The sequence below is a fragment of the Typopeltis vanoorti genome, chromosome 1 (assembly GCF_054136105.1).
Source record: "Typopeltis vanoorti isolate ZY-2024b chromosome 1, IOZ_Tvanoo_1.0, whole genome shotgun sequence".
Taxonomy (NCBI): domain Eukaryota; kingdom Metazoa; phylum Arthropoda; class Arachnida; order Uropygi; family Thelyphonidae; genus Typopeltis; species Typopeltis vanoorti.
Genome location: NC_143549.1, coordinates 63,702,916 through 63,718,875, shown reverse-complemented (window position 1 = coordinate 63,718,875; position 15,960 = coordinate 63,702,916). Strand labels below are relative to the sequence as shown.

At 34.2% G+C, this 15,960-nt stretch overlaps 2 protein-coding genes across 2 annotated transcripts in view; both read right to left on the bottom strand.

The window, feature by feature from the left end:
* The window catches only part of LOC150110039 (acetoacetyl-CoA synthetase-like), a 58,344-nt gene extending 57,603 nt beyond the window's left edge, over nucleotides 1-741 (bottom strand). Inside the window, exon 1 of the mRNA XM_090390882.1 lies at nucleotides 627-741. Coding sequence (XP_090247008.1) covers nucleotides 627-741 — 115 coding nt within the window. The remainder of the gene's footprint in view (nucleotides 1-626) is intronic.
* A 10,882-nt stretch (nucleotides 742-11,623) lies between these two features.
* Nucleotides 11,624-15,960, bottom strand: part of LOC150110038 (acetoacetyl-CoA synthetase-like) — a 66,448-nt gene continuing 62,111 nt past the window's right edge. Inside the window, exon 18 of the mRNA XM_090390868.1 lies at nucleotides 11,624-11,861. Within this exon, the coding sequence (XP_090246994.1) occupies nucleotides 11,724-11,861 (138 nt within the window). The 3' untranslated portion in view covers nucleotides 11,624-11,723. The remainder of the gene's footprint in view (nucleotides 11,862-15,960) is intronic.

Below are 15,960 nucleotides of genomic sequence, written 5' to 3'. Positions count from 1 at the left end.
AACACAACGTGTTTAATCACTTTACTAATCAGCAGAATAACCAAATGCGTTTAACCTCAGACAGGTTTAAAGTTTGAACTAAATTAACGCTTTTGTTTCGAAAAACCAATGGAAGACACTACTGAGAATGGTTTGTATTTTTTGTATTTCTAGATTTAATTTAGCATTAACTTAAATTTAGATGGTTGGTGGATTATCTAAGGGTTGGACAATGCAGAAACTTTGTTTCTTCAGAGATCAAGCATGAAACCTCTTCAACGTGAATTCTCCAATAAGCAGGATGGTAGTTTTACACTAGGCCAGCATAAATATTTTCACAAAACATTCACGTTCATGACAGGATTTACACCAAAGTTAAGCAATCCACTAGTTTACCAGGCTGTTTAAATATAAATACGGCTAACATGAGATAATGCCAATAGTGCACTCAGATCATCTTGTGTTATGTACCCTCATATTTAAGCATATGAAGGTAAAAAATAAAATAAACAAAAAATACATAATTTTGATGCAGTAAATAAGAATAAAATGAACTTTTCAATTCATTTAAAAATTATAATTGAAAATGAAATCCAACTAAGCAATATTATCAAATTTATGAAAGAAAAGTTTATTTGGTGACTCACCGAGGGAACAATTGTACTTCTTGTTTATCATCATTCTGAATTCATCCATATTAGTATCTGTTGACTGCGGTCTCCAGCAGACGGGTGGCAACCCTGCATTTGTTGGTCGTTCCATTTCGTTCTGAAATAAACACAAAAAAATTGTGTGTGAAGGAAAAAGGCATATGCAGTAAACGAAGCGAAACATCAGAAACTGTCTTTTCATTAGAATGAATGGTTTGACAGTAGCCAACAATTATAATAACAAATGTCCAAAAAAAATATAATAACAATGACAAAAATTCAGTAAAAAAATATAACAATGCAAAAGTTCAGAAAAATTATAACAATGCAAAAGTTCAGAAAAATTATAACAATGGCAAATATGGATTTAATACATTGGAAACATTCGAAGTACATTTCGTAAGTTAAAACTGTATTTATAATTCAAAATTTAGTATAAACCTTACTTTTTTCCTCTGAAAAATAAATCACACTGACAATACTTGCTTCTCATGACCTAAGAGAAAGAACAACTAATAAAGAACTGAATTTGACTGCCTAGAAACTCCTCAGATAGAAACAATAAAACACTCTTTCGTAGTAAAAATTTTTACATGCGTCTCACCTACGAATGCTATTAATCTATGATTTAAGAATAAATAAAGCAAATAAAAGATGAAAGAAAGAAAAAATATCAGAAATAACATGTACCCTCCTATACATCAAGATATATCTCGACCTCCAGCTCGCTGCCTTGCCTCCAATTCTCGCATATGGCTTGTTGAATTACTAGATGGTGGTCCCTAGAACTGGTGGAAGAGCTGTAAAAACTATAAACAAGCACCTGATTATCTATGTGGGACTTCACATTCACCCTTTTGCGTGACTGATATCTTGACCTGTTTATTCAAGTTGGGATATGTGCAGCGGAGTTGTCGTGGCAAGTTTTTAAATCGTCGTTTTCGAGTTCGCATTGCAGAGACGCTAATACCTCTAGATACAAACATTAAGTAATGGCATCGCCATGTCTAGTCGCCGACAAGAGAAATTTTTTTCTAATTCTTTCTTCAACCGGTTCCCTAGTTAACCGATCTCTGTCACGTGATAATAATGTTTTCTCCTAAGGGAAAGTCGGGTTTTTAATCTCATAACTCAAGAAAATCGGCGATATTCTCCTTCCCGGATCCTTATTAAAATCACATATCGCATTGGGCGAACTATCTGTGATGGCTAAGGATGAAGATGGCTTCTCTTAAAGGCCAGTCTTAAAAGCTTCTCCTACTCTTTCTGGAGAATAATAGGCGTTAGTGGATTAATCTTTTTTATTTATAATTGCTTCAGCTAACTGATGAGAACCTTTGAAAAGCTGGTGATGTAATCATTAAATGCTGTTCGCTTTAATTTCTTACCATAGCTTGTTTACCTCCTACAGATCTCTACACAAAATTTAATCATTCACTTGGAAAGCTAATTCTTCGTGGTAGGCTAGCAATGAGCAACCTAAAATCTACAGATTATTTGTGTATCCATCTTATTCAAATCACGAGACTTCGAAATACGGTTGGAAATGTAAATTTTAAATATAGTATATCTTCAAGAAAAGACTTTTATCGTTAAGTATTTCTTTTCCATTTCTCCAAGTACCTGAAGCTTTAAGTTATTTTCCTAGCATTTTGAAAATGATCTTTTAAATAGTGTCACAGCTTCTTTATACGGATCCAATCCCCATTATTTGTCACAAATATCATTCATTGCTTCACTCTTTTTCTTGAGGCATTGCACAGCCATTGTAACATACATGACGCTAGATGAGCAGAAGAAATAACTTTTAGGCTTGATTCATATGTTTGATGGAACGTTTTAGCCAAAACCCTCCCCAAAAATGGATTTTTTCACAGGTAAGTGAGTTTTTTTCCTTTCTTTCTTTTGTCAGAAGAAATTCCAAGGTTTTAACCTCACAACTGACAAAAAGCTACCACAGAATACAAAGACACTCATCTCATAATTACTAATTAGAATTAAGAACATGAGATGGAGGTAGCTCATCCGACGCCGGCTAGATGCCTCATTAATTGTACGGAACTGACAACTGTGGAAATTGGCTGAAAACCGACTTTCAAAAATTTTAGGATAACGAGTGTTGCCACTTTTTTTATCATCTGTCAGAATCTATCACTTATTTCGATCAAACGGTTCTGAACTTGGGAACATTTTACTCCAAAATGCATCTAGTGATCAGAGAACTTAATAAAGCGGGTTTCTTTTGAGCTTTTGTTTATAAAAATAAAAATAATTTGTCTAACGTCTATTTCCTAAGGCCATTAGACGTAATGGAAATTATCATTTGTAGAAAGATGTTTATTGTGTTGTTGTTAAAACATCCTACTCAGAAATTTGTTTCAGCTAAAGTCAAACTCTTGATTTGGTTAAAACTTACATTCACATACCATCTGAATATCGAATTGGTACGTACAATGAACGCTTACACAGTTAATTATTATGTAGCTACACTATCCGATCAAAAATATCCTGATGCCGGCTAATCCCATCTCTCACTCTGATATGAACAGCATTAATATGGACTTAGTCCATCCTTTTCTGCTATAACAGCCCCTTCAGTCTTCTGAGAATGTTTTTCCATTAGATTTTGTTACGTTGCTGCGGTAATTTCCTTCCATTAAGTAAGGTTAGTCGCCGATGTCAATCTATTTGGTCTGGCTCATAATCAACTTTCCAATTCATCCCCCTAGATATTCGATGGGGTTGAGATTAGGGGTATGTGTAGGCCAGTCCTTTCTCCAGCATCCCATTCCTGCACAGACCACACTCTTATAAACAAGGACATTGTCTATAAAATTCAAACCATTATACCTCCTTCACAAATCACAGTTGGAACAACGCATTTGAGCAGGCAATGTGTTCCTGACCCATACTGGTCCGTCGGATTTCCAGATGGTGAAGCGTGATTCGTTACTCCAGAGAATGCTTTCGACTGCTGCAGAGTCCAATAGTGCAAGATTTACACCACTTCAACGAACACTTGGCATTGTCTTTATTGATGCTAAGCTTATCTGGAGCTGCGTGGCCATCGAAATCCATGTTCTTCATCTCTCAAAGAACTATGGCGCTGGCGTTGTTTATAGAGGCATTTCGTAACTGGGTAGTGTTCCAACTGAGGACAGTTGGGTTTACGCGCTTCAGTTCTCAGGTCTTGTTATCTGATTTTATGCTATCAAGTTGATTTTCTGTTATCAAGTGCAGTACGGCAGAAGTTTCCCAAAATGAGTTGTTGCAAAGGTGACATCCTATGGTAGTGCAATATCGAAAGTCACTGAGTTCTTCAATGGGGTTCATTTTATGGTTAATGTTTGTCTATGAAGAATGTAAACCGTATGCTTCCTTTTACACCCCTGTATGAACCATGGTTCTTACAGTATGTTATGTATGTAGCCTTATACGGTACTACGAATGGGTAGCCGGATATTTATGATCAGATAGTATATTACATCATGTTCATTTGTTGTACATACTTTCTAAACGACATTTGCATATTATTTAGGATAGAAAATCCTGGATTTCGATAGGACAAAATCCTTTGAATTCCGTGTTAGAATGGTTATCTCACTTTTAGTTGAAAAGTCCATGTTCAAATGTTCGTGCATACTACGATGGAAATCAAATTCAAGTCCTTCCAATCAAATGGAAATCGTCTCTGTTGACTGAACTCTGGAAAAGCAATTTTGCAGTGGGGGCATCTGATTTCTTTATTTTCATTTTTTACTTGTCAAAATGGCTTATGTTTTGTTGTAAAAGGATTCTCTTAGATAAGGATTATTCTGCAAGAAAGTGAAGAGAAATTCATTTTCCGCTTCAAACAATAGGCTTTACATATCTCAGCCCAAGCATGCCACTCATCTTATTTACAAAATTCTTTCAAGAAGGAGGCGATGACACCAAAACTTCGGCCTGTGATTGGTACAACCACGTACTGAATTGTGGCAGATCGAATATTATATCTGTATGGCTGCCTGGTTGGGTGAGTGGATAACAGCTACAGTCTTTAACGAATAATTATGAGTTCAATCCCTACTGCAGAATGGGTGGTTTTGAATATCTTTAGGTAGGAGATAAGTGTTATCGCCTATGACGATGAGACCCCCCCCCCTCTCGTTTATTGGCTTTGAAAACGCGACGTTAGGCCATGAAACTCTAGAGCAAGTTTCTTAGATTGTTTGACTTTTATCCCCAATTAAAATTGTTATGATTTTTGCAGCCTTTCGTGGGTGGGACTGACAAAATAATAATAATAATAATAATAATAATAATAATAATAATAATAATAATAATAATAATAATAAATAAAATAAAACAAACTAAAAATATACGAAATTTTGTATATAAGGTCAGATTCTTTTTCTCTTGGAATTATTTTACAGTAAGAACATAATTCAATGCTTCAATGTGTTGATAAACATCATTCCCAAGTGTTCATTTTAAGTGATAATTCTACGCAGTGGTTTTTTGATACAAAAAAGAAAAAAAAGACTGTAATTCAACACGGAATCATAGAAGTATATGTGTTTCACCATACATAGTCACTATCACATTATCATTCACCACCCAGAAAAGGATGTGTACCCATAGTGTTGGCACCGCAAGAATTAGTTTACGTTATAAGAAATTTCATAAGTATTTCTTGCATCTAAGGTAAGTTAGTAGTGTCCTACAGAGATGGCAGAGTTTTTCCATTCCCTGCGGCAAATAAGCGATATAAGAAAAGCGCGCACACACACACACACACACACACACACACACACACACACACACACACACACACACACACACACACACACACACAGTTAACAGACATATTGTGTTGTATTTGTTTAATGGTCAGGATTAAACACACTAGACAGCAGTAGTTCACCGTATTCTCGTTGCTATTTTTTCTGACCCCTCAACAGAAATGCACAGTTTTTCATCGTGCATTTCTGTTGAGGAGTTAAACGAAAGGCAACGAAAATATAGCGAACCATTGCCGTCTCACGTTTTTAATCCTGAGTAGTAATTTAGTGTATATACCTTCGTGAGTTCTGGGGTAGATTTTGCGAGAAAAAAAAAGTTCCTGGACCTAAAGATCTAGCATTCTGGAAAAGATTTTTAAAAAGGACCTGTTGATCTTTCTTTTTTGTTGTTAAATATTCCAAATTGCAGTAGTTACTGGAATCATATCCAGATATTCATCATACCGGCTTTCCAGTACTGAGAAACACAGCGTCGTGGCACCTATTACAGAACTATGTGCACTCATTCATTTATTTATTTACTTTTTTCACCGCGTATGCTATGTTTCAGTTGAATTCCGTATAAATTCTTGTTTATAATGTAACACAACTTCTTAATTAACAAGAAGTTCAGACATATAAGAGTATTAATATACTGTGTAAGGTCTTTATGTGAAACCATGCTAAGACATGCTGATTGTTCTGTGCTGATAACAATATAATCAACAAGTTATGGAACTCACCAGCAGTAATCAGTATAATAATTATATTCCAAACATGATACAGAGATTTATATTCCAAACATGATAGACAAACTACTTGATTACAGACACCTTTCTTACCAATGGAGAACTAAAGATGTCATTGCAGAAATATTAGAAGGACAGGGAAATTCACACAATGTAAATCTAATGAAATTACCTGTAAGGTTACAGGTAAACAGCAAACTAGTTGATCATATCTTATAAGATTATTTAATCCTCGGGTATCAAATATATCAGATATACATACAAGTATCCACCATGATCCTTCCCGAGAGAGAGAGCACGTGTATATTCGTAACTCCTACTGTATGTTAAACTAGAGGCATAGGAGAGTCATACTAATGTCTCTATTATATTTCTATAGGAACGTGATCATTCTTTTTAAGTAGGATTCACAAAAGAAAATATGTGCGATTAAAACAATCATTTTATTGGTATTTGTATGGGTTGGTACTTCCATGCATTCTCATGGATTCCTTAAGAAAGGTCATCATCAACTCCGCTACGACCGCACTATTCTCTCTCCATATATCCACAGAATTCATGATGTTATGGTGCTTGTGGTCATCACGAGGTCTTTCATCTCACAGTTCCATCTCAAGAGATTACCAAAAATTATCATAAGTTTAATTATCAGATGGCAATTAAAATGCATGTAAATAATATATCCATGCCGGACCACTCGGATTAACCTATGAAAATCCGAGTTACTATATATCCCTTTTCTTTTCAATGAAGCTATTTAAAAGTTACGTAAGGAAAGACGTCACTGAGATAAAAATTAACTACAACTGAGGAAAATTAAAGTCACTGATTGTTTTTTTTAAGTAATCTATCAAAGCAGATTCCAACATATGCATTCCAATTACAGCTATTTCTATTTGACCTTTAAGAAGAATAGAATTATTATAATGAGTTGTAATACAAAATACTCACTTATTTTCCTGCAAGGAAGAGTGCACTCAGTGTGTGTCGTAAATGAAAAGTGCAATTATGTTTACTACTTGTTGTGCTCTTCCTAAGTGAAATTCTTTATCTTATCCTCACGATATCGCAGTGTAAAAGGTCAGAAAATGGAGTAATTGTGATTTTGCTTTTCTGGCCTTCTAAAGTCCATGTAAGCTCATACGAATAAGACACCATTTTTAACAGTTTTTAATTAGTGCTGCAAGTAGACTTTTCGCAGAAATATCTTACGACAAAACATGGAAGGTGCTCCTATAATGAATGTTAATGCTGTTTAATATCGGTGTAATTTTTATTTATTTATTTATTTATTTTTTATTTTTTTGTCACAAGATATTCAGTACTGCCAATTAATAAGTCTAATGTTCGAACAACATTTAACTGGAACACGGAAGAAAAAAAAAAAAAATATATATATATATATATATATATAAGGAAATTAAATGACTCTATACCGAGAATGACAAGTTTAATGTTAAGATACAACTTTCGTTGAATACATCAACTTCTTCAGGCATCACTGGCAAAGAATTACATAAAAAATAACAGAGACATGATAAAATACATTAACAGATCTAGAAATAAAACACACAAGTACGTTTACATTTAAAAGAGAGGAATGCGTGCTTGAGTTCCAACTGACGTTGACTACGAGCGAGAGCTGGCGTGAGTGCGCCAGTATTGGATAGTGGCAACGTGTGCGTCAGAGATATTATAGCTAAGGCTATTGTTAATATGAGACAACACCTCGTAGACTGGCCACTAACTTCTAATATCCATGTGTGCTATGATGAACATGAAAGAAAAATAATTGAATCTAGAGAAATATCGCTTGATTCATCTGATATTAACCATACCCTTAGCTATAATATCTCTGACGCACACGTTGCCACTATCCAATACTGGCGCACTCACGCCAGCTCTCGCACGTAGTCAACGTCAGTTGGAACTCAAGCACGCATTCCTCTCTTTTAAATGTAAATATACTTGTGTGTTTTATTTCTAGATCTGTTAATGCATTTTATCATGTCTCTGTTATTTTTTATTTAATTCTTTGCCAGTGATACCTGAAGAAGTTGATGTATTCAACGAAACTAGTTGAATACATCAACAAGTTTAATGTTAAGATACATCAGTTTAACGTATCTTAACATTAAACTTGTCATTCTCGGTATAGAGTCATTTAATTTCCTTTTATATACAGTTCTATCGAGTAAATAATGAACATTAATATCAATTTTCCTGATGACCAGGAAGTAACTTTTGCTCATCAAAGATTATCAGAAAAATCTCAGGACCATTGGATTATTCATTAACAGACTAGTATTTCTCAAAAGATGTAAGTTCCATTCTATCATTCCCCGGTTTCTTAATTTTAAAGAGTCCATTACAACAACTAGAGCTCAAAGAATTTTCCATAAAGCTAAATTGGAACTCTTGTCCGAACGGATTTTTGATACCAAACGGAGTCTGGCTGTTTATTTTGCTAGGAAGACCGCTCTTGAAGGCCGTTTATCCACTTCTTTAGACTCTTCATCTTGGAACGATTTAAAAGATATTAGCGCTCTACGAGTTTCTAAAGTCCATAACACAAATAAAATTAATCTAATCATAAAATTTAATTCTCTAAAATGTATGCAAGATCGTCGCACTTCCAATCTCAATTCTGCATTCATAAAAAAAGTTGTTATAAATAATTCTTCCCATCCACTCTCTACGGCAGAAGAAAGTGTACTTGCTAAAGGTCTCAATTTTGTTATCTCCCCTACTTCAATACCTAAAGAACTATTCTTAACTAAGATAGAAAAAGCAGCATCCTTATTACCTATCCACGAGGCAAACCTTCTTCGTATGGAAGCTATTTTCGCCATAAATCATGCAAGACCGCCTTCTGACAACATTTCTCATTCTGAGAGATCAGCTATCAAAAAGTTGAGATACAATAATGACATCATTGTTCTACCTGCAGACAAAGGGAATGCTACTGTCATCTTAAATAGATCGGATTACCATAACAAAATTTTCGAACTACTTAACACTGACACTTACTCTGAACTAAATAGTGATCCTACAAAAGAACTACATAATAGAACCAACAAATTACTGAAAACCACCTCAGAGTTAGAAACAAGAAACATCCGTCTTTCCCTTAGGTCGATTCATCCTCTAATCCCTAGGTTATATGGACTCCCTAAGATCCATAAATTAAACTCTCCACTACGACCAATCGTTGAAGGCATAAACTCCCCTACTTACAACCTTTCAAAATACCTCTCCTTTTTAAAAAACCTTTGTGGTACTTCCTTTTCTCATATAAAAAATTCAGCTGATTTTGTCTCTAAAATAAAAGACATCAAACTCTACACATCAGATTTAATGGCAAGTTTCGATATTGTTTCCCTATTTACGAATGTACCTACTCAATAGGTTCTTAACCTTCTCCAGATGAAACTATCCAAAAAATTTTTCTCCTTACTCTCTCACTGTGTGAACTCAGGATACTTCAAATATGATAACAAAATTTATAAACAAAACTCAGCTTTAGCTATGGGCAGTCCGCTCTCTCCGATTCTTGCTGATATATTTCTTCAGGAGTTTGAAGAAAAAGCTATTAATTCCTCGAGCCTTAAACCTAAAATATGGTATCGTTATATTGACGATGTATTCCTCATCTGGGAACACGGCGTTGACAACCTCAACCTTTTTCTAGACCACCTCATCACTTTTCATCAGAAAATGAATTTCACCTGTGAACTTGAATCCAACGACTGCCTCCCCTTTCTGGACTTAAAACTTACGAGATGCGCTGAAAATATCAAACTCTCCATTTTTAGGAAACCCACTCACACAGACATATACCTTCATACTTCTTCCCATCACTACCCTTCACAAAAGTTTGATATAATTTCAACCCTGGCACATCGAGCCAGATCGTTACTTACAGATGAAACAGAAATTGATTACGAACTGAATTTTCTCAAAAGGTCTTTTGTTAACAATGGATTCTCTCTTAAGAAGATTAATAAATTTCTCTCTGTCCGCCGCTCAACTGCTGCTAAAGATTCTTCTCCACCAAGAGCTTTTATTTCGTTACCATACATCAGTTCTCTCTCCCTAAAACTTGCTAAAATGCTCCAAAAATTCAACATTAGAACTTGCTTCACTACGTTTCCTAAACTTCGTTCCATACTTAGTAGACCTAAAATGAAACATCTCCCTACTCAGTATCCAGGAGTCGATAAGATTCTGTGTGATTGTGGCAGACCGTACTACGGCCAGACAGCTAAATCCATCCTTTTACGCATGGAAGAACACAAAAGAGACATTTCCTACAACAGAACCAGAGCCAGCGCTCTCTCTAGCCAGGTTCTCTTCTCTATCAACTCGGATGAGGGCCGCCAACACGTCGTAGACTGGCCACTAACTTCTAATATCCATGTGTGCTATGATGAACATGAAAGAAAAATAATTGAATCTAGAGAAATATCGCTTGATTCATCTCATATTAACAATAGCCTTAGCTATAATATCTCTGACGCACACGTTGCCACTATCCAATACTGGCACACTCACGCCAGCTCTCGCACGTAGTCAACATCAGTTGGAACTCAAGCACGCATTCCTCTCTTTTAAATGTAAATGCACTTGTGTGTTTTATTTCTAGATCTGTTAATGTATTTTATCATGTCTCTGTTATTTTTTTATTTAATTCTTTGCCAGTGATACCCGAATAAGTTGATGTATTCAACGAAACTAGTCGTATCTTAACATTGAACTTGTCATTCTCGGTATTTAATTTCCTTTTTGATTTTAATTTCCGTTAATGTGACAATCTTATTGCCAAGAATGGAAAATAATTTTTCCATAAATAAATATTTCATTTATGTCACTTACGAACGATTCAGTAAATGCTTACAAACGCTGCTAAACCATCACATGCATCTAGATTAAAATGCATCATGAAAAATTAAAAGGCAAATTCGGTATATGAAAATAGTATGGAATATATCGTGTCGAATAACAGGAATACACCTGTACTAGAGTCCTCAGAGATAAGAGATTAAATGGGAAAGCAAATCATCAATAGAAGCCTAGTAAGAATGTAAACTGATATTATATTATACTATCATAGTATGCTATGTACTCTATACGAGTACATATCCGGAATTTGATGATAATGCGAAAATTTTCTAATTGGCTAACTTCGAAAACAGTTTTTGGCACAGTTATTTATTCTTGCCGAGTGGAAAGCAACTTTGATATAGTTAACACTTTCATTGCCAAGCTGAAAATTGGAATTTCGTGTGGTGGCCAAATTTTATTTATTTTTTTATTTAGTTAGCGACGTCCACGCGATAACGCGTGATCGGCCGTTTGGTGAGAACTCGCATCGCGCGATATCGCGTGATTGGCAATGAACGTGTTAAAGAGGTATGTGTGAGTCATCTCTTTTCTGGAATTAGTAACTTACTGTTACAATTTAGAAAAAATGTTTCAATGCTGCATTTTATATATACTTTATTTCGCTTCGTGTGGAAAACTAAAAAAAAAATGTCTGATTTTAGACGATTTTACTTCAGCTTAGCGGACATCGGAACTATTCAAAAATCTCGAAGAACTGGAATGTCGTAGAAGAGATCGACAGCACCAGGATTAATTATTGCAGCTCTGTTAATCCCTTTTTCTCCAGCTATGGCTTTTTTGACAGCACGTTCTACTTTCTTGCCAGTTGCTGTGTACTGTAAAAAGATAATTCAGTACAGTAAGAATTTTATTTTGAAAAGTCACCCATAAAATATCATTAAGAGACCAATTCTTCCAATATTGTTTTATTTATTTTAAAGTTTTAATAATTGAAAAAAATGAATAAGTAAAAAACTCCCTAAACTCATATGTTCATAATGTTCCTTTTTTAAAACTGCTTGAAATTAGCAAAACGTAAAAACAGTTTGAATAAACTTAAAGTAAAGTTTAAGTGTACAGAGTCTCCATTAAGGATAATGACTCGAATTAAAAATTCTTGAGACTAAACGAAGTAAGAACGATAAAGGAATCTGAATATTAAAAAAATAAGTTTAAACTATGGCCAAAATGTAAAATTAGGAACAAAGAAAACAAGTTAGTCATTCTGGGTGTAGGTTAAGTAGATTTTTTCTCGTCAAGCTCAGATTTTAAATTTAGCAGTTCGAAAAATTCGACTAGAATTCACACTATTTCAGATAATAATACCAGTTTTAGTTTAGGAACACAAAATGGCGGAGTTTTGCCATACTTTTTCTCCCCGATCTCTCGAAATTGTCGACAGTTCTGAACCCAACTATTATTTGTAACTAAAGGTGGAAACTGCCTGAATGTTTATTTACAAAATCGGTAGGTAGGATGTTTTCGTATCTTATTCGGAAATAAAGAGTACTCGCAATTTTATTCATTTATTTAGGAAACAAAGAATCCGTCATAAATTTATACGACGGATTAACTTTTTTCATGTTCCTTCTACATTTTTGTCAACACTTTTACTTTATAAAGAACAATACATACTAATTTTTATTTTATAGCCAGATTATATTCTCCTGAGAGCAAATGAGAATATAGCCTTCCGCATTGGAGCTGCCTTTGGTTTGCACAACGTAAAAGACATGAACACAGACCAAGGGTACATATATTCAGGGCCGGCAGACGCGGGCATACAGGCGCCTCTGCCGGGGAATGGTTAATAAGTACATTTTTAGGAAAAAAAATTTTATCATAAAAACAAAAAAATCTTAGAATGATCAATATTAAAATAAATAAGGCCGGATACACCGAATAAAAATTTAAAAAAATTGTATATTGTCGCCTCTTTGATTAGCCGGCTGTTTTCAATTTTGCAGCGAGAGCAGGCTAAACTTGCCTGCAGAATGTTGTGTCTACTGCAGTCTATCTAAAGTGAAACGGTGAACGGTTTTTATGCGAAGAAACGAATTTTCGTACAAAACATTTGTTGCTAGTTAGCCAGTCATATGGTACGCATCTCAGTGTGCGGACTATTATTTCGTCTCTGTGTCGTGTTGTGTAATAATTTCTTGTGGGTATAAAATAGAAATGGAATCAAAAATTAAAAAAAAAAGTTATCCGGTGCACAAAATCGTAAGCGTCATGCTGCGATAGAAGCAGTTGTTAAGAAACAAACTGGGGCTCTTAATAAATTTGTTAAAATATTAAAATATTCTGATGCAGATTGTAACCAACTCGATACATCAGAAATCAGAGTTGAAGAACCGTGCGCATCATCCAGTTTTCATGAAAGTACTATTGCAACTGAACAAGATAACAAGACGCATGATTTAAGTGAAAAATAGTTAGGAGAAATTTAGTTGTAGTTGACCACGAAACTAACACATTGTTAGTCTCTGTAAATTTAGAAGATCCAGGTAAATGGGGAATGATAAAAAATTACGAGTTGTTTTAATTGAAATGGGGCCTGTTCAAAAGAAAAATATAATATATCCCAGAGATACATAGGTCGTAAATTTGGCGACACGTATTGTAATAGAAAAATGGAAAACGGGGAGCTCGTGCCAAGAACATGGCTCATTTATTCCGAAACTTTAAATTCTGTTTTTTGCTTTTGTTGCAAACGTTTTGCACCTACTGAATCAAGTAGTCTTGTAGAAGGTTATAACGATTGGAGAAATTTAAGTAAAACTTTGCATAGACATGAGACTAGTTTAACTCACATGAAAAATTTCTTAAAATGGAAGGAACTTGATAAAAATTTAATAACCAAAACTACTATTGATTACCAGACTCAAAGCATGTATGAAATGGAAAAGAAACATTGGACGAGTGTTTTAGAACCACTCATCCAATGTTTCTTGATTGAAATTATAAAATTCCTTGGTAGCCAAACTTTAGCTTTTCGCGGATCATCTGATAAATTATATGAAAGGAATAACGGCAATTTTTTAAAATTAGTTGAACTGTTTGGGAAGTTTGATCCCGTTATGGAAAAATCATGTTGAAAGGGCCCTACATCGAAACAATAGAGAACACTATTTGAGTAGAGACAGACAAAAGGAAATATTGGAAACAGTAACGCAATCAGGGATACAGTTTTATTATCAATTCGAAAATCTAAATATTATTCCATAATTTTAGACTGCACACGTGATGCAAGTAAAACAGAACAAATGACCATTATTATTCGCTTTGTTTTCTGTGACAATGGAATTGTCAAGATCAGGAAAAACCTTTTAGGTTTTGTAGATATATCAGATTCCACAGGACGTGGTTTATGTGCAACAATAATAGAACAACTGGAAAAATGGAACATCCCCATTGAAGACATGCGAGGTCAAGGATATGACAATGCGGCAAATATGAACGGGAAAAAAATATAGGCTCCAAAATTTCCTTTTGAACAAAAATCCTCGAGCTTTTTACGTGCCATTTGCTGCTCATACTCTAAATTTAATCATTAACGATGCAGCCAAAGTGAATGCAGTTACAATTAGTCCCTTTGCAATTATTCAAGAAATATACAATTTCTTTTCATTCTCTTACAAACATTGCGCAATCCTTTTAAAGTTTGTAAAAAATTTAACATCGAAACAGACATCAAAAACGCGATGGGAAAGTAAAATTAATGCAATCCGCCCTCTACGATATCAGTTACTAGAAATTTACGATGCACTTTTTGAAATTTTAAATAATGAAAATTTTAATAAAGAAACTCAGTATGAAGCACAAGCATTATGTGTTAAAATAAAGGACTAAAAATTTATTTGCTCTCGTATAACTTGGCATGATTTACTTAACAGAATAAACCTGTGAGTAAAATGCTTCAAGACAAAAATATGAACATTACATTTGCTTTACAATCTGTCGAAAACTTAAAAATATTCTTACAAGAGTATCGATCAGATACAAATTTTAAAGAAGTTCTAAAAACGGCAAAAGAACTGAGTGAAGAGGTGGATGGAGAACAAGAATTTAAAATGGTACGGAAGTTCCACGACGAAAGAAGACACGACAATTTGACTACGAGCTTCAGCGAGCGGTGAACGTTCCTTTTCCAAGTTGAAATTGATTAAAACCTACTTAAGAGCAAGTATGTCACATAAAAGGCTTGTTAGTTTGGAGTTAATAGCTATTGAAAATGATATATGTGCGGAATTAGACATTAAGACCATTATTTCTAATTTTGTGAATATGAAATCAAAAACCCTGAAATTTTAATTTAAAAAACTTTAAGTATATTTATGTAATTTAATTATTTATGTTATTCTGTAAAGATGTTTTTTTTAATACTTATATTAAATGTTCTAATTATTTCTGAATTCTTTTCTTATTTTCCCATCTATCTTGAGTTTCTTTTATTTTCCTAAAAGAGAGTTCCACTTATAAAAATTATTAAAAAATTTTTACAAATTACTAAGAATTTACTAACTTGTAAAATGAAAGAATTTTTTAAACTTTAGTTCAAATAAATTTTAACTTTACTTAATATTCATTTTAATTTTGTTAGCGATTTGGGTCGGTGAGAAGGCCCGAATATAATCCCTGTATCATTATATTCAACGATTAAAGTGAATTTGTTTTGTCAAAATTTGCATTAACTTTTAAGAATGTTTTGAATATTCGGGTTTTTAACGATTATCCTGCCTTGTCAACACCCCCGGTTCGTTACATTTAGCGAACCAACGTGTGGCTGTTCTGTCAAAATTTATTTAAGAAATTTCAAATAATTTAAATTTTTATTATCGTGAAAGAACCACATACGCCCGGGTCGTTACAGGGGCGCTTAGATAGAAATTGATTCCATTCCAGCAAAACCAAGGGCAGCTCCCAAGGTGAAGA